Source organism: Coregonus lavaretus (genome assembly GCF_964263955.1).
Source record: "Coregonus lavaretus genome assembly, chromosome: 2".
In the NCBI taxonomy this organism is placed as follows: domain Eukaryota; kingdom Metazoa; phylum Chordata; class Actinopteri; order Salmoniformes; family Salmonidae; genus Coregonus; species Coregonus lavaretus.
This window is the reverse complement of record NC_139989.1, coordinates 12,565,757-12,592,069: the sequence shown is the minus strand read 5'-3', so window position 1 is coordinate 12,592,069 and position 26,313 is coordinate 12,565,757. Positions and strand designations below refer to the sequence as shown.

General features: G+C 41.5%; 2 protein-coding genes across 3 annotated transcripts; one reads left to right on the top strand and one right to left on the bottom strand.

Moving 5' to 3' along the window:
• The first annotated feature begins 7 nt into the window (after nt 1-7).
• On the top strand, nt 8-15,496 carry LOC311100160 (acyl-CoA-binding domain-containing protein 5A-like). Of its 2 annotated transcripts, XM_084140944.1 has the most exons (13): nt 8-214; nt 596-718; nt 3,605-3,725; nt 7,068-7,140; nt 7,373-7,490; nt 8,033-8,260; nt 8,366-8,554; nt 9,820-9,914; nt 11,483-11,675; nt 11,775-11,974; nt 12,243-12,299; nt 12,490-12,599; nt 12,826-15,496. In XM_084140944.1, exons 2-13 carry the CDS (start codon nt 637-639, stop codon nt 12,836-12,838), a joined length of 1,479 nt encoding a protein of 492 aa, XP_083997070.1. In that variant the 5' UTR covers nt 8-214; nt 596-636; the 3' UTR covers nt 12,839-15,496. The 2 variants fall into 2 exon arrangements, with proteins under 2 accessions (XP_083997070.1, XP_083997071.1); XM_084140945.1 differs by lacking the exons at nt 8-214; nt 596-718 and adding an exon at nt 1,718-2,099.
• A 740-nt stretch (nt 15,497-16,236) lies between these two features.
• Nucleotides 16,237-20,352, bottom strand: LOC311144066 (serine/threonine-protein kinase greatwall-like; the record flags this gene model as incomplete). The annotated part of the gene is made up of 10 exons (XM_084180018.1): nt 20,268-20,352; nt 20,059-20,165; nt 19,747-19,906; nt 19,427-19,599; nt 18,170-19,306; nt 17,883-18,024; nt 17,693-17,713; nt 16,794-16,907; nt 16,547-16,648; nt 16,237-16,394 (listed from the first exon to the last, which is right to left on the bottom strand). Exons 1-10 carry the CDS (start codon nt 20,335-20,337, stop codon nt 16,237-16,239), a joined length of 2,184 nt encoding a protein of 727 aa, XP_084036144.1. The 5' UTR covers nt 20,338-20,352.
• Between the last annotated feature and the right edge of the window lie 5,961 nt (nt 20,353-26,313).

The window sequence follows — 26,313 nt, the reverse complement described above, 5'->3', positions numbered from 1 at the left end:
CTTAAGTAGACAGCAACCGACCATTGTTTTCAATGGTCCTTCGGCCTGAGTGAACTATCTTTATTTATCCACCATCTTTGATATGTATCTCAATTTTAGCAGTAGAAAACTACAACTCCCTTAGCATACAGTGCCTGTCATTACTGTATTGTGCATGGCTTCTGTTGGTAAGTATAAAGAGAGGTCGGTCACCAAGCAGGTAGATCATTAAATGGTGAGTGACTAACGTACTGAGCTTATTTACCGAGTACAATGCATAGTTTTTTTGTGTTAATTAGAAATATAAAACTAACAAGGATGTTTTTAAACCATTTGTGTTGTTTCTTGCGTTGAGCGCTCTAAATTTCACAGACGACATAACCTCATGGTGGTTTTGGTTTAGCTTAGGTTACTGTTATGTGGTTGTAAATAGTCAGCTATATATATAATTCTATATTTGAAAAACGTGTATGTTATTGTGAACGGTTTGCATACGTTATTTGACCAATGTTATTATGGGCGTATGACCTAGCTGTAGCCACAAATATTGCTGCAACCAACTCAACTCTCATGTTAGTAGTATATAGCTGACCATTTCAATCATGATTATCTCTAGGTTTGAATAGTTCGCTATCGTAATTCACACTTCGGTTCTTGATGGAGATGGAGGATGGCAGACCTTTGTACGAGCTGAGGTTTGACGCCGCTGTCAAAGTGATACAAAGCTTGCCTCCAGACGGTAAGGGCTTTAACTAAGGTCTAGGCTATGTGCCACATTGTAGCAAAGGCAATTAAGTTAACCTACATGCAGTGCATTCGGAAAGTATTCAGACCCCTTGACTTTTTACCCATTTTGTTGTGTTACAGCCTTATTCTAAAATGGATTAAATTGTTCCCCCCCCCCCCTCATCAATCTACACACAATACCTTATAATGACATACACACAATACCCCATAATGACAAAGCAAAAAATGTTTTTTATAAATTTTTACAAACGTATAAAAAAATAAAATAATGATATCACATTTACATAAGTATTCAGACCCTTTACTCAGTACTTTGTTGAAGCACCTTTGGCAGCAATTACAGCCTCGAGTCTTATTGGGTATGACGCTACAAGCTTGGCACACCTGTATTTGGGGAGTTTCTCCCATTATTCTCTGCAGATCCTCTCAAGCTGTGTCAGGTTGGATAGGGAGCGTCGCTGCACAGCTATTTTCAGGTCTCTCCAGAGATGTTAGATCGGGTTCAAGTCCGGACTCTGGCTGGGCCACTCAAGGACATTCAGAGACTTGTCCCAAAGCCACTCCTGCCTTGTCTTGGCTGTGTGCTTAGGGTCGTTGTCCTGTTGGAAGGTGAAACTTCACCCCAGTCTGAGGTCCTGAGCACTCTGGAGCAGGTTTGGAGCAGATCTCTCTGTACTTTGCTCTGTTCATCTTTCCCCTCAATCCTGACTAGTGTCCCAGTCCCTTCCGCTGAAAAACATCCCCTCAGCATGATGCTGCCACCACCATGCTTCACCGTAGGGATGGTGTTGGCCAGATGATGAGCAATGCCTGGTTTCCTCCAGATGTGACGCTTGGCATTCAGGCCAAAGAGTTCAATCTTGGTTTCATCAGCCCAAAGAATCTTGTTTCTCATGGTCTGAGAGTCCTTTAGGTGCCTTTTGGCAAGCTCCAAGCGGGCTGTCATGTGCTTTTTACTGAGGAGTGGTTTCTGTCTGGCCACTCTACCAGAAAGGACGTTTGCTCAGTTTGGCCGGGCGGCCAGCTCTAGGAAGGGTCTTGGGGGTTCCAAACGTCATCCATTTAAGAATGATGGAGGCCACTGTGTTCTTGGGGACCTTCAACGCTGCTGACATTTTTTGGTACCCTTCCGCAGATTTGTGCCTCGACACAATCCTGTCTCGGAGCTCTACGGACAATTCCTTCGACCTCATGGCTTGGTTTTTGCTCTGACATGCACTGTCAACTATGGGACCTAATATAGACAGATGTGTGCCTTTCCAAATCATGTCCAATTACCACAGGTGGACTCCAATCAAGTTATAGAAACATCTCAAGGATGATCAATGGAAACAGGATGCACCTGAGCTCAATTTCCAGTCTCATAGCAAAGGGTATGAATACTTACGTAAATAAGGTATTTCTGTTTTGGTTATTTTTATAAATTAGCAAACATTTCTAAAAACCTGTTTTCGCTTTGTCATTATGGGGTATTGTGTGTAGATTGATGAGGGAAAACAAATATTTGATGTAACAAAAAAAGTCAAGTGGTCTGAATACTTTCCGACTGCACTGTACAACAAAGCTGTCTGGGAGTAGGTCTATTTGCCTTTTCTATAGCCTGAATTACATTACAATCATTGAAAAAACAAATATGCATTAAAAAGAAACATGCATAAAAACAAAAATGAAAGAAAAGCATTGCAAATTTGAATTTTATAAAGTTATTGTGGGAGAAGTAGATTTTTTTTTTGTTATCAATCAATAATGACAAACCTCCTGGCATTGACAACTTAGTTGGAAAGTTTCTGAGGATGGTAGCTGACTCTATAGCCACTCCTATCTGTCATATGTTTAATCTGAGCCTAGAGGAAAGTCTTTGTACTCAGGCCTGGAGGGAAGCCAAAGTCATTCCGCTACCCAAGAGTGGTAAAGCGGCCTTTACTGGTTCTAACAGCAGACCTATCCGCTTGCTGCCAGCTCTTAGCAAACTGTTGGAAAAAATGGTGTTTGACCAAATACAATGCTATTTCTCTGTAAACAGACTTTCAGCATGCTTATAGAGAATGGCACTGTCCATGGTAAAGAGATGCTTTGCTTTCTGACACCACACTCCACAAAGCAAGTCCTGCAGGCTCCAGTTTTATCTTATCTTGATTATTGTCCAGTTATATGGTCAAGTGCTGCAAAGAAAGACCTTGTTAAACTGCAGCTAGCCCAGAACAGAATGGCACGTCTTGCTCTTCATTGTAATCAGAGGGCTAATATCAATAATATGCATCTTGGCTAAGAGTTGAGGAGAGACTGACTGCATCACTTTTTCTTATAAAAAACATGAATGTGTTGAAAATCCCAAATTGTTTGCACAGTCAACTTACATACAGCTCTGACGCACACACTTACCCCATCAGACATGCCACCAGGGGTCTTTTCACAGTCTCCAAATCCAGAACAAATTCAAGAAAGCGTACAGTATTATATAGAGCCATTATTGCATGGAACATTCCATCTCTCTTATTGCTCAAATTAACAGCAAACCTGGTTTCAAAAAACAGATAAAGCAACACCTCACGGCACAGTGCCTCTCCCCTATTTGACCTAAATAGTTTGTGTGTATGCATTGATATGTAGGTTACGTGTGCCTTTTTAAAAATGTATGTAGTTCTGTCCTTGAGCTGTTCTTGTCTATTAATGTTCTGTATTATGTCGTTTCATGTTTTGCGTGGACCCCAGGAAGAGTAGCTGCTGCTTTCGCAACAGCTAATGGGGATCCTAATAAAATACAAAATACCCAAAATACAATGAAATTACAATTAAATGCAATGTGTGTGAACCCCACAGAGTTTTCCAAAAGCCTGTCAAATGTAAGATTTATTTGTATTTTGTGTTTCCATTCCAGGTTCCTTTCAGCCCTCTAATGACATGATGCTCAAGTTTTACAGTTACTACAAACAAGCCACACTTGGACCATGCAACATACCCAGACCTGGCTTTTGGGATCCGGTGGGCAAAGTTAAATGGTAACGCAAACAAAACCTTAGGAGCATAGCCGCGGGAAGTAGTTTGAGGGTGGGGGTGCTGTGCTGGTGAGGGGGGGGGGTAATAATAATAATAATCTGATAATACTTGTGGAATATAAAAATACTTGCTTGATATATGTTTTCCAGTTTCTTGAAGTACTTTGCAAAATGCAACTTATTTCTATGTGAAAACTGAAATGGTCTATTCATTCCTTTTCCATTTTAGTAGGCACTCTTATCCAGAGCAATTTACAGTAGTGAGTGCATACATGTTCATACTTTTTCCCAGTGGGAATCGAACCCACAACCTTAGCATGAAAGCGCCATGCTCTACCAACTGAGCCACATCGTCACATCGCATTATCACAAACTTACTGTCTCAATGTACTCAATTACTGTATTGTGCATTGTTTTTCTTCATGTTGATGGAAAGTCTACAGGTACAAACCTAGATGACCAGCCTATGTACAATAAAGTAATGTGCATTTACATTAAGTGGTTTGTAAGGATGGTAAATTAATACTGCACAAAAAGGGGTTGTTTTCCATGTTATTTGATCAAGAAAAATATTTAATTTGATGTGGATGTTTTGTGTCTTTGCCCATAACGTTGCACCTTTTGATGTAAATGTTTGAGGACAGGGTTTTGTTCTTTCTGGATTCCATTAGAATGACAATCGTAGAGAAAGGGACAGGGCAACACCTTTTACAATTCCAACTATTGAATCCTGCAAGATACTGTTCTTAATTATACAACTACCTTTTTTGCTAAAGCGAAATGCTGACAATTTTTTTTTGCCTGCACTACAGACGTCTATATCGGTCCGCTAATACTAGTAAAGGCCCAGTGCACTACTTTTGTGAATGTTTTATTTATTTTTATTCTGATTGTTCAGGGGGTGCTGCAGCACCCTCAGCACCCCTACTTCCCGCAGCTATGCGTAGGAGTCAAATAAGGTCTTCTAACAACAGAGATTCTGCACTGGAGTCCTATTTGTTTTCTCTGTATTGTCCTTGCAGTTAACTTTCCTATTGCCACATGTTGTCTGATTAACTCGGGACCTGTTGTGCTGGAGAGGCATGATATGTCAGGTCACCTTTTACCTACTTGGCGGGAGTTGACAGTGTTTACTTGTGTACAATGTTTATAGATTGTTAAAGAAGATGGCTACACTGAGCTAATTCTCTTTTAGAATTGACACTGAAGCTGTTTAGACGATTACTGCTTTACTGGCCCTAACTTGTAGAGGTGGCAAGCCAGCTACTACTTAGCTCGATGTGCTTCTGGGTCATTGACCAAGTGGATACTCTGCTGATAACAAATGGCATGATTATGTCATTACGAATCAGGTTTGAGGCGTTACCGAGGTAACTTTGATCAACTTTGAGTTCAACTCGGGATAAGCGGTACCACGAAAGTGGCTCACTTTTTAGCCAGGTACATTGCTATGGCAATGAATCCTTCAGAACTAACCTGCTCCGGGCCAGGCTAAATCAGGGCTAACTCCATTTATCCTGAATGAAGTGTCTGAGCCGCGAGGTGAGGACCAATGAAATCAGATTCCCTCCCTCTTGCAAAGATTGCATCATCATCCCCTTCTTTTGAGTAAGATGACCGATTTAAATGTTTTATTAATCAAATGTTTTTTTGTGTATAATAAAAATATATATTTAAGTTAAAATACCTATCACATTTAATAATGACAGAATGCATTTAAAACATAATGCACAGTAAAACTTTTGTAGGACTTAATACAATTATTTTATCGATATGAGTGGGGAAAAAAGGTGCTCGTGCACACCAAAGACGGCATGACGATAAGTCATAAAATAAGGATGTCACTTCTAAAATTTTGCAAATTTATTAAAATATAAAAACTGAAATATTACATTTACATAAGTATTCAGACCCTTATTCAGTACTTTGTTGATGCTCCTTTGCCAATGATTACAGCCTTCTTGGGTATGACGCTACAAGCTTGGCACACCTGTATTTGGGGAGTTTCTCCCATTCTTCTCTGCAGATCTTCTCAAGCTCTGTCAGGTTGGATGGGGAGCGTTTCTGCACAGCTATTTTCAGGTCTCTCCAGAGATGTTCGATCGCGTTCAAATCCGGACTCTGGCTGGGCCACTTAAGGACATTCAGAGACTTGTCCCTGAAGCCACACCTGTGTTGTCTTGGCTGTGTGCTTAGGGTTGTTGCCCTGTTGGAAGGTGAACCGTCGCCCCAGTCTGAGGTCCTAAGCGCTCTGGAGCAGGTTTTCAGCAAGGATCTCTCTGTACTTTGCTCCGTTCAACTTTGCCTCGATCCTGACTAGTCTCCCAGTCCCTGCCGCTGAAAACCATCCCCACAGCATGATGCTGCCACCACCGTGCTTCACCGTAGGGATGGTGCCAGGTTTCTTCCAGACGTGACGCTTGGTATTCAAGCAAAGAGTTCAATCTTGGTTTCATCAGACCAGAGAATCTTGTTTCTCTTGGTCTGAGAGTACTTGTAGGTGCCTTTTGGCAAACTCCAAGCGGGCTGTCGTGCCTTTTACTGGGGAGTGGCTTCTGTCTGGACACTCTACCATAAAGGCCTGATTGGTGGAGTGCTGCAGAGATGGTTGTTCTTCCATCTCCAGAGAGGAACTCTGGAGCTATGTCAGAGTGACCATCGGGTTCTTGGTCACCACCCTGACCAAGGCCCTTCTCCCCCGATTGCTCAGTTTGGCCGGGCGGCCAGCTCTAGGAAGAGTCTTGGTGGTTCCAAACTTCTTCCATTTAAGAATGATGGAGGCCACTGTGTTCTTGGGGACCTTCAAAGCTGCAGAAATGTTTTGGTACCCTTCCCCAGATCTGTGCCTTGACACAATCCTGTCTCTAAGCTCTACGGACAATTCCTTCAACCTCATGGCTTGGTTTTTGCTCTGACATGCACTGTCAACTGTGGGACCTTATATAGACAGGTGTGTGCCTTTCCAAATCATGTCCAATCAATTGAAATTACCACAGGTGGACTCCAATCAAGTTGTAGAAACATCTCAAGGATGATCAATGGAAACAGGATGCACCTGAGCTCAATTTCGAGTCTCATAGCAAAGGGTCTGAATACTTATGTAGATAAGGTATTTCTGTTTTTTATTTGTAATACATTTGCAAAAATGACTAAACCTGTTTTCACTTTGTCATTATGGGGTATTGTGTGTAATTGATGAGCATTTTTATTTTATTTAATCCATTTTAGAATAAGGCTGTAACGTAACAAAATGTGGAAAAAGTGAAGGGGTCTGAATACTTGCATTGTACTCTAGGAGACTGTTAATGTAGGTGAATTGTTAAACATCTTGATCTGTCTACATAGGGATGCATGGAGTGATCTGGGAGATATGCCCAAGGAAGAGGCAATGACGGCTTACGTTGATGAAATGAAGCTGGTAAGTGCATACCAGCGTTGGCATCTATTCTAATACATTGTTGATGAATCCAGGAAGCGACTAGAATTCTATTCTTGAATTGAAATTTCCTTAGTTAAATTAAGTTAAAAGGAATTGACTCCAACCCGGAGGTAGATCACTTTGTTGATGAAAATCTGTCAATGACATTCAGACAGGATCGCCTGGACGTCAGTGGACACTAAATGTGTTTGTTGTCGTGTTTAAACAACAGATCCTTGAGGGCATGCCCTGTACAGATGAGGTAGAGCAGCTTCTAAAGGTGCTGGGCCCATTCTACGAACAGGTGGAAGAGAAAAAGCAGATAAATCAGGTGTCAGACCTGTCTGCAGGTACTGTCACTACCGTTCTAAATTGATTTCATATTAATTTTATTAATTTTATTTGGAATGTCTTCCATTTTAATGTATCAATTTCTATCATGTGCTCAGCCCGTTTGACAAGGTTTGCTAGGCAACTTGAAGGCAAGTGTTTGGACATGTATTATTTACCCACAATGACCTGCCCCTTAGTTATGCCTGGTGTTGTAGTTCTGTATAAATACATTTCTTTAATCTTTTTGGGGGTTTATATTTTAGCTTTATATCTCCTAGTTTGGCTAAATTAGAACTTATCTCCTAGTATATCTCCTAGTTTGGCTAAATTAGAACTTATCTTCTAGTATATCTCCTAGTTTGGCTAAATTAGAACTTATCTCCTAGTATATCTCCTAGTTTGGCTAAATTAGAACTTATCTCCTAGTATGTCTCCTTGTTTGGCTAATTAGAATGTATCTCCTAGTATGTCTCCTAGTATATCTTCTAATTTGGCTAAATTAAACTAATAGTAACATATAGTTCTATAACATTGTAACACAGTTGTTGCTATGCCATAGGTTTTGGAACCATGCTAACATCAGCACCTTCAAAAAGTGTCACAAGGAGCATCATTAGGACAATGGAAATGAATGGCACTTTGGAGACACGGCCACCCAGACAGGCTGTTGAACCTCCAAAGCCCAAAGTCATGGCACTGAAAGAACAGGGGGAGGAAGAGGAGTTCGAGTTTGATGAGGAAGATGAGATGGAGGATGGAAAATTAGAAATTGTTGAGGTGAAAAAAGGTATATGTTGTCAAACATTTGAACATTAAAAAAAAAAGGAAAACGTTAAGCAGAAATGCTTTTCTTATAATAAATGTTTTTTTTTGTGTTTTTAAAATCTTTCAGTGAAGAAAAATTGCTCATCCAGGAGACCTGTACCCCTGTTCAATGGTAGTGTGTGGAACGGGGTGGGCCACCTCACCAATGAGACCCACACCTCCAAGGCAGCCCTGAACAGTGAGGACTCAGAGGAGGGGCTCACCAACAGCACCCTGCCCTTGGAGCCCCATGTCCAGGTCAACGGCCACCACGCAGGTGGGTACCACGGGTTAATGTTGCATCGACAACAGCAGGGCTCTCCAACCCTGTTCTTGAAGCGCTACCTTCCTGTAGGCAGGACCGAGTTTGGGAAACCCTGGTAAAGGGAAAGGGGATACCTAGTCAGTTGCACAACTGAATGGATTCAACCGAAATGTGTCTTCCGCATTTAACCCAACCCCTCTGAATCAGAGAGGTGCGGGGGGCTGTTTTAATCGACATCCACATCATCAGCGCCAGGGGAGCCATTGTTGTTGGGGGTTAACTGCCTTGGTTAGAATGTTGTGCCTACGTTGCCATGGTCGACGGTTTGAGTTCCCTATGCCTATGTGCAGTAAGTCTCTTATCCATGGCCGCCAGATTATGAATAGTAAATTGCGCTTTACACTAACATGACTTTTTATCAGGGTAGATCAGCTTTAATATTGCAGATAGATTGTATACTAACATTACTTACAATTTATTGTAAACACAAAAAGGTAGAAACTCTTTCCCTGTGGTAACCAATAGGTATTTCGGGCACCGTAGATAAAGATAGAAACTAACAAATCAGGTTGCATGATGGGTTTTACATGTGTGTATTGTTGTTACGTATACCATAGGTATACAGACGTAGCTATTATATTAGGCCTAGAGTTTTCTGTTATAACAGAACTGAGTATTGAATTTGGATACAATTCACAATTGTCATTAATATCCAGTATGCAGAATATCAGAATATGAACATTGCTATCTTCAACAATAATCAGATCCTCTAACCCAGATCCTCCATTAACCAGATATCCATAAAAGGTTTAAAAATGGATAGTCAGGCCTCAATAGCTTAGCACCCTGCCTGCCCACAGTGGGCGGTTGTTCTCATGGATCCTTGGCCATGTGATCTGATAAGCTGCTCAGCTTTACTCCCAGAGCTGTTGCAACTCAGCATTTCCCTGGGAACAGCCACAGACTCCCTGCTCTGATGGATTGCCATTACATTATGCTCCTAAAAGCTGGTCTAGGGCCAGTTGTATTTCTATTACTTTCACCTCTCATCATCTCATTACATCAAATTAGTGATCACCTTGAGAAAGGAGAAAGGATACATTTGGAATGTGGAACACATAATATGATGCTAATGGAGCACAGGCCTCAGCACTGGTTGCATTTGTGTTGCTTCTTAATCGGTCCTGCTAGCACTAACTTCTCTCTGAGGGAAGGTTCCCATATGGCTAAGAATCTGACCTGACCTGTATGGGACGGGGTGCTATTTGTTTCCATAGATCTCGATGCAGATTTATTCAGGCCCTATCACGTGGCCAGTGACTCAGACAGTGAGGTCTACTGTGACTCAATGGACCAGCTTGGCCTGGAAGAGGTAAGAGGAAAGGGGATACCTACAGTACCAGTCAAAAGTTTGGACACACCTACTCATTTCAGGGTTTTTCTTTATTTTTACTATTTTCTACATTGTAGAATAATAGTGAAGACATCAAAACTATGAAATAACACACATTGAAACATGTAGTAACCAAAAAAGTGTTAAACAAATCAAAAATATATTTTATATTTGAGATTCTTCAAATAGCCACCCTTTGCCTTGATGACAGCTTTGCACACTCTTGGCATTCTCTCAACCAGCTTTATGAGGTAGTCACCTGGAATGCATTTTAATTAACAGGTGTGCCTTGTTAAAAGTTAATTTGTGGAATTTCTTTCCTTTGTAATGTGTTTGAGCAAATCAGTTGTGTTGTGACAAGGTAGGGGTGGTGTACAGAAGATAGCCCTATTTGGTAAAAGACCAAGTCCATAATATGGCAAGAACAGCTTAAATAAGCAAAGAGAAACGACAGTCCATCATTACATTAAGACAAGAACTTTGAATGTTTCTTCATGTGCAGTCGCAAAAACCATCAAGCGCTATGATGAAACTGGTTCTCATGAGGACCGCTACAGGAAAGGAAGACCCAGAGTTACCTCTGCTGCAGAGGATAAGTTCATTAGAGTTACCAGCCTCAGAAATTGCAGCCTAAATAAATGCTTCACAGAGTTCAAGTAACAGACACATCTCAACATCAGCTGTTCAAAGGAGACTGCATGAATCAGGCCTTCATGGTCGAATTGCTGCAAAGAAACCACTACTAAAGGACACCAATAAGAAGAGACTTGCTTGGGCCAAGAAACATGAGCAATGGACATTAGACCGGTGGAAATCTGTCCTTTGGTCTGATGAGTCCAAATTTGAGATTTTTGTTTCCAACCGCCGTGTCTTTGTGAGACGCAGAGTAGGTGAACGGATGATCTCCGCATGTGTGGTTCCCACCGTGAAGCATGGAGGAGGAGGTGTGATGGTGTGGGGGTGCTTTGCTGGTGACACTGTCAGTGATTTCTTTAGAATTCAAGGCACACTTAACCAGCATAGCTACCACAGCATTCTGCAGCGATACACAGTCCCACTAAGCGCAAACCAGATGATGATGATCATTTGTTTTTCAACAGGACAATGACCCAACACACCTCCAGGCTGTGTAAGGGCTATTTGACCAAGAAGGAGAGTGATGGAGTGCTGCATCAGATGACCTGGCCTCCACAATCACCCAACCTCAACCCAATTGAGATGGTTTGGGATGAGTTGGACCGCAGAGTGAAGGAAAAGCAGCCAACAAGTGCTCAGCATATGTGGGAACTCCTTCAAAACTGTTGGAAAAGCATTCCAGGTAACGCTGGTTGAGAGAATGCCAAGAGTGTGCAAAGCTGTCATGTAGTCAATTACACAACTGAATGTATTCAACCGAAATGTGTCTTCCGCATTTAACCCAACCCCTCTGAATCAGAGGGCACAAGCACAGTGTACAGACAAGCACAGACAATGCAAGTACACACTCCATGTACACAGTACATGGAGCATTTCCAAATCCTCATGTTCAGTATGTCTGTTTGGTCCAGGGCTCCGAGGCACAAACTGACCGCTGTCTGGAGCTGGATGAGGAGCAGGGGGAAGAGGGGGAGACTAGTGGAGGGGCCAGTGTGGCGGGCATCCAGTGTGGCGGGGAGGATGGGGAGACTAGTGGAGGGGCCTCTCAGAGACAAAGACTGAATGCAGATAGGCCCAATAGCTCCCTGGTCAGGAGAGAACGAGGTAAGGTGTGTGTGTGTTTAGGCCCTGTCTTACTTCTCTGTTTACCTACAAGTGTATGTCAGTGTTTACACCTCTCTTCTGTGTTTGCGTGTGTTATAGGTTCTAGGTCTTCAGGGCACAGTCCAGGTGTCCAGAAGCCCTTGCAGGGTAGCGGGGGGGACAGGGAGCGATGGGGTGGAGCGGGGACACCAGGAGGCAGTCTGAATGAGCAGATCATAGTGGCGCTGGCCAGACTGCAGGAAGACATGCAACGTGTCCTGGAGAGACTGCACACACTGGAGGCCCTCACTGCATCCCATGTCAGAGACCCACATTTAGCATTTGAATTACTCAATTATATTACATAGCCTGTTGATAGTGACTACTGTGGAAAAGGTATCTAATAACCCTGTAACAAACATGCAGTTATGCAGTACCTGCACACCTCAATCTTTTGTATTCATACTTAATACTTTTTTGGATTTTGTATTTTGGACCATGACTTTAAGATGGACTGTAACTTTTTAGGTATGTTATAAGTAGTAATTTGTTGTGTACCTTTCTTCTCTCTTTTTATATGTTCTCTAGGCAAGGCCATCGGCTCTACCATACCCACCATCACCCCTGGCAAAGAAGAATAGTAAGGTACGTTGCACTGCCTTTACTGTCTGTCAACGTTTAATTTGGACTCCCATAGTCATAGACTAAAGATACCCTTTGTATTTTCCTAGTTTTCTGTCTATTCACACACATTTAGATTCAGAATATAGGTACCTTTGGTTTTAGGGATATTGTGACCTTCATTTTGATCACTTTTTATTCATCTGTCCACTAGAAACCATCCTGGTGGCCTTTCGACGTGTCTCCCAGGACTGTAGCCTTTGCTGTGGTATGGCCATTTGTGGTGCAGTGGCTTATCCGCCGATATCTTCAACTTAGGAGAAGGTAATTGTATAGCAAAATGGGGATATTCTAAAATAACTATAAGTCAATAGTATTTTGAGTAAATTGAGACATTTTGTTACATGTTATTTGGTCATCCATTCATGATTCTGCCTCTGATACTCTGTATATGTTGATACAGTAGCTCTATCAAAATAATACATTGTTTGATAGAGGCTTGAACTTAGTAAGAATGTTGTCTAACATTGAGTCCTGTCCCCACTGTCAGACGAATCAACTGAAAAATCCCCAAATACACAAAACGACGAAGAGAACTCTCTCAACAGTCTTTGGTTTGGTAACGACCGTTGCCTCCCTTTTGCTTTCCCCACACCTCCATAACTATAGCTTTTGCACTATGAAGATTGCACGAGGAGTAGTGAGTAGTGGAAGCCTCACAAGCCACTAGAATTGAAATCAAAGAGAAATGTGAATGTATTGAACCACAGCTTGTAATCATGCAAGATTTTTTGAGATGATAAGCTAGAATTACTCTACTACATTAGTAATTATTTTGCTCTGAAGAAATTATTAGGATTTAACTTCGGAGGGGAAAGTTATTGTTTATGTTGATTATGGCAATGTTCGTAGATAGAGAAACTATTGTAATCTCTTTCTTATGGGCATTATAAGAATTATCTAACTTGTTCTGCAAATGCCTGCCATGGACATATTGTGGTGAGTGATTTTGAAGGAGTCAGGCGCAGGAGAGTAAATCACAGAATAAAAGGTTTATTCCGAAAACACAGCGGTACGCAGCAATGCATCGAACACTCCAGTGCGGAAATCAGGTGCACTGGAAACAACAAGGCACACGGGTGAAATATCCCGGCGATACAACATACAAAGAGCTCCACTGAGCTAATCTAACCTTCACAATAAACAATCACACACAAAGACAAGGGGGCAGAGGGAACACTTATACAGGCACTGATGAGGGGATATGAACCAGGTGTGTGTAATAAACAAAACAAAACAAATGGAATGATGAGATGAGGAGCGCAGTGGCTAGAAGGCCGTTGACGACGAACGCCGAAGCCTGCCCAAACAAGGAGAGGAGGCAGCTTCGGAGGAAGTCGTGACACATACTGCAATATAAACCATAGGCCATATCATAATAGTTTCTTAGGCAATGCTGCTAATATACCGTGATAACTGTAGGTAGATAAAGTATATATAATTATGTATTCTTTGAAAGGTACATTTAATTCTGAAAATGTATGAATTTATTATTTCTAATAACATGAAATGAAAATTAAGGCTTTGTCTTTGGTTAACCAGGTTAGGTTGTACATTACGTTAGGTTGTACATTACTGCTAAATGTTTTCTCTAGGATGTGAATGGTTCATATTTAGTAACATATTTCATATCTGATCATGTTTTTATACACGTAGCGTGTGTATGTTCTGAATTTCATCAACCCATGATAAAGTGCCTCGCCAATGTAAAGTATATGAGGTATTGTATATGCTACGGTTCTGGGGTATTGTAGTTTTGTTCACTCTCGTAAAACATCTCAACATAATTGTAGCATTGGACCAAATTCTTAAAAAAATAAGAGAACCAGATGGATGAGAAATGCTCATTGGACACTAAAAGAATGTAGGCCTATCCATCCCATGCCTTGTTTAGGGCAGTGAAAAACTGTATAATGATGATTTTCAAATTCAAACCGAACAAACAGTACTTTCAAATCAAATCAAATCAAATCATACTTTCTCCTCTAAGGCAGTGTTTCCTAACTCCAGTCCTTGAGCGCCCGTAACAGCACACATTTTTGTTGTAGCGCCCGGACAAGCATGCCTGATTCAACTTGTCAACTAATCATGTAGCGCTCAATGAGTTGAATCTGGTGAGTTTGTCCGGGGCTAAAACAACAACAAAAAAGTGTGCTGTTGAGGGTACTCAAGGACTGGAGTTGGGAAACACTGCTCTTAGCTGTATGGTTTCGAACCAATCATAAGATCTAATGTCTTTCTCACTTTCTTTAAAAGGTCCAATGCAGCCGTTTTTATCTCAATAAATCTCTTAAATCATTTCTGGGTAACAGTTAAGTATCTTACTGTGAATGTTTCCAATTTAAAAAAGTAAAAAATAAACAAAATTGTTTATTTTTTACCATTTTCATTGGAAACATTCACAGTAAGGTACTTAATTGTTACCCAGAAATGTTATTGGCAGAGAGGTTTGGAACTCTTTCTTATTGGTCTATTTAGCACCTGGTGATGTCACCAGGCAGGCCAATACTCATTCCCACCAAAACAGGCTGAAATTTCAGGCAGTCTTTTCAAACAGCTCTTACACTGAAAGGGCATTATCATCATTTTGCTAGGGCTGTCTGGGGGAGTGGTGTGAGTGGGGAGGGGAAACTGAACATTTGTTTTTTTTACTGGACTTTTAATAGCAATATTCTTATGTTTTAATGTAGCAAAGTATATTATGTGATTTTTTTTGTAAAGGAACATTGTCCATGGATGTGTAAATTTGGTCTGACTGAAGATGATGGTTATGTATGGCGTCTGTGTGTTTTTAATACTTTCTTTGTAACTGAGTTTTAAATCTGTTAGATCTAAAAACCTTTTTGAATTGGTTCTTGTAGTATACATTGTATAAAATAGCTGTACAGTCCAGATTATATTAACATTATAATGTAATAGTTAAATTGCATTCTAATGTATTAATGTAGTATGAATCTATATCAAATTAATATACATAAGATTTACATTGGCAGTAGAGCTGATGTGCTTTTCAGAGCCATTGATTTGTTAAATAACAATTACACTTTCTACTAAATATGAATCTAAAGCGCTCACGTTTTCTGCCTTATGGGTAGATGGTTGTTTGCATGTGATCTGTAATCCAAGGCACAAATGAAGTTAATAAAGCATTTTGATCTGTTTTTGACTGAAAACAAATTCCTCTTATGGAGATTCACAACACACAATATCTGACCACAAGCACTTAAGACATTCCTCCTTGCACTCAAATGTTTTGGTTCTTCTTTGTTTTTGTTTGGGTTTATGTTAAGTGTATCATTGTAAGAAAATATTAAATTTTAGCTATCACTTCACACAACATCCATTTTATTTGTACGTTTTTTCTCATAGGAACATGTCAATAAAATAAATCTACAAGAAATAAAAACATTTTGTTGAGATTATCCATACATATGTAGTTTATGAAGATGAAATCAATCATAGTGGTCACTTTACAAATGGCAGGTGCATAAAAGAGCAGTGAAACATGGTGCTACGTGATATAAAAAGACAGTTAAGCTGACAGACAGTACAAATATTCAACAACTAATTCACACATAAAAAGATTCTTAGTATATATATATATATTAATCCTACTTTTCTTTTCTTAACCAACTATAACCCTAAAACAGAACTCAAGAGGGGACCTTCCCAGCCTACATAACAGCAGGGGAAAATCTGCAGTGATACATGGTGGAGGATGAGGGATCGAGGATAGCATAGTGAGGTAGTCTGTGTACAGGGTGGAGTCAATTCCATTTCAATTCAGAAAGTAAACCCAATTCCAAATTTTACCAATTGAAAAGGATTGAAGATAATTGGAATTTCAGTGTACTTCCTGAATAGACTGGAATGGAATTCACCCCAACGCTGGTGTACAAACCTACAGACTGAAGCCAGACATGACTAGGTGCTGGGCAGTGTTTCTGGCGTCAAAGTATGACGTGTCCGTTTCATCCTCCGGCTGGGGGATGAAGGGCATGGTCTGGTTCTGAAGGTTATCCCAGTCCAACCCCGCAAAGAGAGCGTGGCTCCTCAGTTCTGATGCAGAAATTAAAACAAATTTGGTTGTAGCAACAAACAAACAAAATTGATCAATCAAAATGGTCAATTTTAAATGGCATCCATTAAATGGTATTATTACTGTTTGGTTACACTGAACTGCCTTTAAAATCGGGCAAAGAAACCCTTACCTTTGAGTCCAGCCCGTTTGTTCATGTCCATGGTGAGTAAGATCTCTATGGCATTCCGGGAATTGTGGGATAGCTCCTCATCACCATCAGGCCATGGGATATCTGAGATAAAAAAATAACTAAATAAACAATATTGGTGATAAAGAACACTTTGAAATGCATGATTTTACTTAGCAATAAAGGCCTTCATCTCACACTGATAACATAACAGATGCAATAAACAGCCATGGCAGCTGCTGATATCTACCTCTGTTGAGAATATTCTGGAAGACAAGCTGAGGGGTTTCGTCATTGAAGGGGGGCACACCGGTGAGGAACTCAAACAGACACACACCCAGGGCCCACCAGTCCACCATGTAGTCTGAGGGGGGAACAGATACAGACAGTCACATACTTATCTTAGGTACCAGTACTGTAGTGTCACTGTGCTATTTTCCTGTTAGGATGTGCCTCTATTCTACAGCGGTGGAAGCAGGAACTTAGTTAGACAAATCAGACAACATTACGCTTAATGTTTCATGTAAAATATGGGATAATTGTAAAATCCACACACTTCTCAATTTAATGATTGTGGACGATGTGAGGGGGATGTTGAACTTGTGTATTGCTTGCTAACATTACTAAGTCCTGAATAATTGTTCACAATTTGTAAGATAATGCCATTTATTGCAATCTAAACCAATACATATATTTTTTCCAATTAATTATTTTGAACATTAGATCCACACCTTGGCACCAAACATCATATTCCAGGACAAAACCCATATCAATGTTTTAACGTTAGAAACATGACAAATTATCAGCTTGGAAATGTGCCTTTACAATAAGGCCCATCTGGCAGTCAACAATGTTAGTCCTCCACTCTGACAAATATAAATTACTCTCTTTCGAATCGTCAACACCATGCACTAAAATTGGCTTCCCATTAGTATTTCCCTCAATTTAAATCACAACACGGGTCCACACCAACCCAATACAAGGGGCCAGAAGCAGCAATTACAATGGGGAATCAGAACCAGCATTTTGCAACCTATCCACGTAATTTTGAATCAGGCAGTCATTTCCTCTGGTACTAGACAGTGAATGCAGAGAAGCTGAGAGCACATGCATTTTCCCTGGCAGTTAGCAAGGTTACGATCAACTTACCACAATTATGATATCCTGAAACTAAAAAAGAATGCCTGTTAAAATGGCTGAACTGTTGATTTCTCAACAGGCATTTATACCTGCATATAAAGTTGTGAAGATGATGACAGCAATTATACCAACACACATAAAGAAATGTTTTGAAATCCACCCCCACCAAAAAAAAATGTTTTTATGTGTCATCTCTTACCATGTGCTTTCCCCAATAGTAGCTCTGGGGCTAGGTAGTCTGGGGTGCCTAAAATCGGTACACCCTCCACAGGCACTGGAGCACGTCGGACACTCTTAGGGGTCCTGAATGGAGTGTGGGATGTTGTCATCGGCTGTGGGGTCTGAAGTGAGGAAACAAATGAATAAATAACTGCGATAAAACAGTGTCGTGTAATATAAGTACCCTGAAAAAAAGCTATATTCAGGTCATACATTTGAATGTAGCCCAGTAGCCACCATCCCTGACCCTCGACTCTGTATATCTACCTGATAGAGGGAGCTGTTGGAGCTGGGTCTCTTCTGGACTGGTGTGAAGGCAGCAGGCATACTGTGGTAGGAGGCTGAGGTGGCCATATCCATGGCCTCCACTGAGCCCAGGCTGAGGCGTGAGTTCCACGACATGTTGGAGCGGTTGATGGAGCTGCAGTAGCTCCGGAAGGCCACCACGTTCCTGGGCTTGAGGAACGAGGGTGACTTGGCCACGCTGGGGTCCAGCTCGGGGACTCTGTCAAGGAAAGAGCGTTTGGATACGCCTCCTTGCAGGGTGAGCCCGTTGCCCAGCTTTGCTGTTCCTATACTAGCCAAGGTGGGTGGCTGAGGAGGCAGTGGGGTACTGGGTGATATTTCGCTGTCGTCTAGCTCTAACAATGCCAAATGCCCTTCTTTGGCACTTTGAGTCGACCTCTTTGGGGTTGGGCTGTTGACGATGATGGACATTTCATGAACCGACCCCTCAGAGTCAATGCTCAGGTTCCTGCTCAGCTCGTGGTCTTCACCAAAAGACCTGCCCTCAACAAAGACCCCCTCTGCTAGGTCATCCAACTCACACAGGAGGTTTTTAGTCACAGCAATGGGACTGGAGCGTTTGGGCACCTGTCCTTCAGCAGTCCCTTGACCCTCAGATCCAAACTCCTCCAAATGAACATTGGCAAACACCCCAGTCAGACCAGTGCGATACTTCAAAGCCATTTCTGGGACCCCAGAACACCTCTGGTACTCTGAGTCTCTCTTCTTGGAAAGCGATTCCAACTGCTCAGGACTTTTCTCCACCTCCTCAAACCCTCTCTTTACAGCTGAGGTTACCACAGGCTGGCGTCCCATTGGTTTCCCTTCGGTGGCACAGATACTTTCAGCTCCAGAAACATTGCCTCTGATTGGTTGAGAGTGTTCAGGCTTCTTGGGTGGGGCAGACTGCTCCATCTTGTTAAACTGAAGCCTCTTTCCAGTATGGGGTTCCTGTTTGGCCTTCCTGGACAGTTCTCCAGTACTGGGTTCTCGGTGGAGCTGTCCACGTAGATCCAAGTTGTCCAACGATCCCAGCATCCGCATATCAGAGGTCACCTTTTCTCCCATTTGTCCGCTTGCATTCCTACCATATAGGTACGGCAAGTTCTCAATCTCCTTCTAGAAAAGAAAAACGGGAAAACATTCATAACATACATATCTTCTAATAACCAATGACCCACAAATACAGATATATGAGTCAAATGAATGCAAAATGTTTATTTGCTACTGGTTTCTGACCTGCTCCAGCTCCCATAGTGGGCTGACACCTCCCTCTGAGTCAGTGGTGGAGGGGAAGAGGCATGGTTGGCTGCCACCTGCGCTCATGGTGTCAAACCTCCTCCTGGACTTGAGCAGCCTGGGAGTCAGGCTCTTGGCCAATGCATATGGGCTGAACACACAGCTGTTGGGTCCTGAAAAAACAAAACAAATGTCTGATTAGAACCAGTTTGAGGGAACAGAATCCACTTTCTCCTCAGGACAGGTTTGACTACAGATCTGACCAGTCTGCCCTCTATGGATAAAGATGAAAACCTGAAACACGGGGTGAAGAGACATACCCAAAGTCCGGCTATGACAGACAGGGGAACGCAGGTATTCATTCTGTCTCCTCAAGGGCGAACTGAGCGAGTTTTTCCGCTGTTCAATTTTCCCACATGACATAGGGCTAAACACAGCCGAGCCGCTGCTGTGCCGCTTGCCCTCCACTGCTGGTGTGTTCTGTGTTTGATGAGATGAGCACAGAATACATATTTTAAAATGGCAACAGGAAACAATGTACTGTATCTGCACAAACCAATCATATCACATGTATTATCCTCACTGATGTATTCTCCATGAATACATACTTAAATACAAGGAACTTTACTCACAAGTCCAAGAGAGCTGATCAAAGACAGGACTTGACCAGGGGTGCGGAAATAATCTTGTTTAGGCTTTGCCAAAGATGGGGTTGTCAAGATATCTGCAAGACTCAATTCTGGTAGGGAAAGGAAAAGGAATTAAAATGTAAAACACAACAAAAGCCTGCAAGTGGATGGAGATGGATGCATTAATTAAGTGAAAGCTACAGTGCCCATACCTCTGTCAAGCTTCACTTTGGAGAGGCCAAAGTCTGTAAGCTTGATGTGGCCTTCATTAGAAACAAGCATATTGTCCGGCTTCAGGTCCCTAAAGGATTTAAAAGAATGCAAAACTCAATCATACTAAAATGTGAAATAAACACAAATATATTGAAGATAGGTAGTCATAAAAGTACCTGTGTGTGATTCCATGGCGATGGAGGTAGTCTAAAGCACGTGCCACCTCTGAAATGTATTTCACTGACATGTCCTCATCAAAATAGCCGTAGATGTGAAGAAGTGATTTCACGTCCCCGCCAATCAGGTATTCCATCACCTATGGATAAACATGTACAGAGGCAATATACCAAAGTCAGGTCAGGGACATGCGTCACTCACTGTTGTCATTTGTATTTTTTGGGACCACATACCAAATACACTTTTGTTGCTGTTTGGAGACAGTAGAAGAGGTGCACGACAAAGGGACTTTTGCTGAGGGCCAATGCGTCCCTCTCTGCCTTCATCTGATCTGCCATATTTTTGTCACGCATGTCTGCTTTCTTCACCACCTGGAGAAAAGTGAATAGCCAGTAGTGTTATTATCCTCAAAAAGTTAGGTAAATAAAAAAATGTTGACGTTCAAAATGCTTTCCAACTCCTTTACATTAACAGCCGTTACTGGTGGTTCACCCCACTTAAAATGCTAAATGTTGTGAGCTGTCGAGCAGGTGCATAGCAGTGGTAAAATGTTGATCACTTGCCTTGATAGCATATAATCGTGCATTGCTCTTCTTCCGTGCAAGGTAAACCTTTCCAAAGGCACCACGGCTGATGGGCTTCAAAACAACGAAGTCTTCGATTGAGGCAGGCCTTGGAATATCGGATACCTTCCCATCTGCACAAGAGACGGGGAACGCACCCTGCTTTTCACCCGCATCCATAATTGGCACCAACTAGCTAACGTTAGCGTAGACTTTAAACTTTTCAAGGGGAATACATCCGGAGTGTAATTAAAAACAAAAAGCGTGCATGCAATTAAAGGAGTAAGCTGTCACATTTCAAAATACCTCTATGAAGTTTTATGAAAAAAATATGTTTCCTTTTTACTAACCTGCCAGACAAGGCGAGGTTTGTTTTGAAATTTGAAATCCGCTCACAGAAATAGGGGTCCTGCGTGACATACTATTAGTGGCCAAAGATAGTGCCTATACGAAAACGTTGGTACAGTCACGAATATAAACACTTGAAATGCAGATAACTTCAAAGGCAGATTTGACAAAAAAATACATTTATGATTTAATCAATAAATATACTTGACTTTTTGGGCCATCATTATTTTGCTAGAGCTACTCTTCTAAAGAATGGCATCAGGCAACAGGTAGGACACCTATCCAGGCATCAAAATTATATGTTACGTCATACATATTTTGTATGCTGGTGGTTACAAATGTTGCCAACAACGATGCGAACATTGCCGAAGGTGCAAAAAGATGGCGGCCCCCATGTATTTACCACAAACGCCTTATTTAATAAGTTCTCTGTATTGTACAGTGCTTTGTACAGTGCTTTCCATTACTATTTTTTGTATTGGTATTAGCAAAGTATACATTATCCCAATTCTTGCTCCAAGACAGCGGGAATTAGAAAAAATGAAAAAGTAGATTGTTCTGATTTATAGGCACATTGAACCATAGTTTAAAAAGTATGTGGATAGTGCTCAAACAATGATGTCATATCTGAATTCCTCCATCTTTATGCACATTTTGCTTCCATTTTTTTTAAAAATGCTAATTTACATTCACATTTACATTTTAGTCATTTAGCAGACGCTCTTATCCAGAAATGTCTAATGACTTTTGAGAAAAGTATACAGACAAATGGGGGGCCTTGCAGAGGGGCACCTACTCTGGTACAGTCCAATCAGTCTTAGAGTCATGACCATTCATACTATACTGAATACCAGTGTGACTGTTAATGGGGATATTTTCAATTAAACAACCATTTTGTACTCTTTCTCTGCTACTGTATGGTTAATTTCCTAGCATTTTTCTCACTTCCCCTATGTCAGGTTGTTACTTCTACTGCTCTACATAATGTATGGTTTGAAACTACATATTTTTTTCAACTTATAATACAGTTATTATACTGTAATAATAACCAGCAACATACACAGTTAAAAGCTATTTTAATTTAAAAATAAAATCAATCTCCACTCTACAAAATTATCAAAAATAAAATATCATCATTGCTGCCTCTCTCCTACATGAAGTTAACACATGCAATACACCCTCTAGACTTAAGCTGCTATCATTTCATCAGAGCTCATACAGTGGGGAGAACAAGTATTTGATACACTGCCGATTTTGCAGGTTTTCCTACTTCAAAGCATGTAGAGGTCTGTAATTTTTATCATAGGTACACTTCAACTGTGAGAGACGGAATCTAAAACAAAAATCCAGAGAATCACATTGTATTATTTTTAAGTAATTCATTTGCATTTTATTGCATGACATAAGTATTTGATCACCTACCAACCAGTAAGAATTCCGGCTCTCACAGACCTGTTAGTTTTTCTTTAAGAAGCCCTCCTGTTCTCCACTCATTACCTGTATTAACTGCACCTGTTTGAACTCGTTACCTGTATAAAAGACATCTGTCCACACACTCAATCAAACAGACTCCAACCTCTCCACAATGGCCAAGGCCAGAGAGCTGTGTAAGGACATCAGGGATAAAATTGTAGACCTGCACAAGGCTGGGATGGGCTACAGGACCATAGGCAAGCAGCTTGGTGAGAAGGCAACAACTGTTGGCGCAATTATTAGAAAATGGAAGAAGTTCAAGATGACGGTCAATCACCCTCGGTCTGTGGCTCCATGCAAGATCTCACCTCGTGGGGCATCAATGATCATGAGGAAGGTGAGGGATCAGCTCAGAACTACACGGCAGGACCTGGTCAATGACCTGAAGAGAGCTGGGACCACAGTCTCAAAGAAAACCATTAGTAACACACTTCGCCGTCATGGATTAAAATCCTGCAGCGCACGCAAGGTCCCCTTGCTCAAGCCAGCGCATGTCCAGGCCCGTCTGAAGTTTGCCAATGACCATCTGGATGATCCAGAGGAGGAATGGGAGAAGGTCATATGGTCTGATGAGACAGAAATAGAGCTTTTTGGTCTAAACTCCACTCGCCGTGTTTGGAGGAAGAAGAAGGATGAGTACAACCCCAAGAACACTATCCCAACCGTGAAGCATGGAGGTGGAAACATCATTCTTTAGGGATGCTTTTCTGCAAAGGGGACAGGACGACTGCACCGTATTGAGGGGAGGGCCATGTATCGCGAGATCTTGGCCAACAACCTCCTTCCCTCAGTAAGAGCATTGAAGATGGGTCGTGGCTGGGTCTTCCAGCATGACAACGACCCGAAACACACAGACAGGGCAACTAAGGAGTGGCATCTCAAGGTCCTCGAGTGGCCTAGCCAGTCTCCAGACCTGAACCCAATAGAAAATCTTTGGAGGGAGCTGAAAGTCTGTATTGCCCAGCGACAGCCCCGAAACCTGAAGGATCTGGAGAAGGTCTGTATGGAGGAGTGGGCCAAAATCCCTGCTGCAGTGTGTGCAAACCTGGTCAAGACCTACAGGAAACGTATGATCTCTGTAATTGCAAACAAAGGTTTCTGTACCAAATATTAAGTTCTGCTTTTCTGATGTATCAAATACTAAAATGCAAATTAATTACTTAAAAATCATACAATGTGATTTTCTGGATTTTTGTTTTAGATTCCGTCTCTCACAGTTGAAGTGTACCTATGATAAAAATTACAGACCTCTACATGCTTTGTAAGTAGGAAAACCTGCAAAATCGGCAGTGTGTCAAATACTTGTTCTCCCCACTGTATATGATAATTCCAATTGATTCACACTATGACAGATCATCAACTCAATGAGCTTGGAGAGGCACTTCTCACTATCTTACCTGTTTGTTTGTGGCCTCTCTCTCTGCCTGTCTGTCTGTCTGCCTGTCTGTCTGTCTGTCTGTCTGTCTGTCTGTATGTCTGTCTGTCTGTCTGTCTGTCTGTCTGTCTGTCTGTCTGTCTGTCTGTCTGTCTGTCTGTCTGTCTGTCTGTCTGTCTGTCTGTCTGTCTGTCTGTCTGTCTGTCTGTCTGTATGTCTGTCCTGGGTATCATCATGGCTGTCTTTCTCATGCATTAAGTTAACACATGCAATACACCCTCTAGACAAGGGATGGGCAACTTTGATAAGGGTTGGTGGGGGCCACAAAAAATATGAACTCATCATGAGTGGCCGCAGCGGCTCTCGGGTCTGCAATACCCACATCCATACTCACACATGCTGTCACAGCTGGCCGTAGCCTTTTGGGGGCCTTAAGCAAGTGAGCAAAAACATTTACGGAGAGAAGAAATGACAGATTTAGAGTTCATTTCCATTTTGCCATGGGGAGGAGAGAAGATTTTGCAATATTATAACACTTTTCATGCAATTCTATTCATTCTGACACGGGGCAGAGATAAAAAATTGCAGTTTTACAACAAATGTCTTGCAAGTATAGCAGGTTGACGTTTACTGGGATAAGTATTGTCCTGGAGGCAGACCTAAGCAGTTAAGGTTAGGGTTAGGGATTTGATGACTTTGTGGCTGTTCCTGCTAGTGACCACTCTGCAGAGCTGCCTCCAGAACAAGATTCATGACAAAAAACGCTAACCTGCACAATTCTACACATTTTGCCATAGGGTGGAGACTGGAGAGAAATGTCTGCAATTTTGAGAGTGACTAACAAAATCAATGGGGGCCCCCCGGTCGGTAATTCGATCATGATTACTACAAGTTTCGATAGCTGGCTAGACTAATTTACCAATCTAAAACATTTTTGCTGACATGGGCTAATTGAGTGAGTGTCAGTAGCTAAGTTTCCATCCAATTTGCGACAGATTTTTATGCGAATATTCTAAAATCTGCATAAAACAATATGTGCATTTTCCCACCAGAGATGTGTTTCCATGGAACATACTTTTTGCAGATAAAAGGCTGTGCGTGATGACGTAACGCACATAAAAATAACTTGTTATATTAAATTCCCATGTACCGAATGAAAAATACAAGTTAAATGAGTTTCCATCACATTTTCAACTCTACTGATGGTTTTGTCACAAAAACTGTTGAGTTATATAGCAAATGTGCCCACTCTGGTCTTGGCACAATAGCCACAGGAAGTAGTTTGGGGGTGGGGGTGCATGTGCTATGGCCAACAGTTTGCAGCTACAGTGTGGGTAGGCTATCTACATTATGAGATTATTATGCATAAGAGCGATATTATTTGTAGTTGTCAAACAGCAGCCAAGCAATGATCATCATGTCACCAGAATATGAACCTCAATATTTATTGGAAAGGAGCATCAAGCTCATCACCTGGTACATTCACCACCCTGTTCATCATAACTTATTTTAGCTGTAGCCTAATAAACTGCATGCTTTCCCGAGTTGTAGTGGGAGGACCACACAACATAAGTTGACTTCGATATGATGGTTATTATATCAATATTTGGGCATAAAGGCTTTTCCACTGCCATTTCTCGCATAATTGATTTTCAGACCACCAAAATATCCCACCATGTCGAACAAACAAATTGTCTGTCTGCATTTATAAAATTGTACTGGCATTTCATGTTTCCATCAGCCCGGTCGTGACTTTTCTCATGCATCAGGTAATTCATCAGCATGAAATGATTGGATGGAAACGTGGTTAGTGACTGGCATAACAAGAGAAAAACTGCTGTTGAAATTGCACCTTGTGTATTCTACTTTCTTTTTCAAATTTATTTTTATTGAGGGGTTGACCATTTTACACTCTAACATTGTGTCCCCCCCTCCCAACGCCTGGCGAAGAGAAAATCTCTGACTTCCGACTTTAGTGCGTTCAAAACAACTGGCAACCCGAAAAAAACGAGTTCTGACTGGGAAAAATCGATTTGAACTGTCATTCAACTCTGATTTCCAACTCGGGAACTCGGGCCTCTTTCTAGAATTCCGACTTTCCCACGTGAA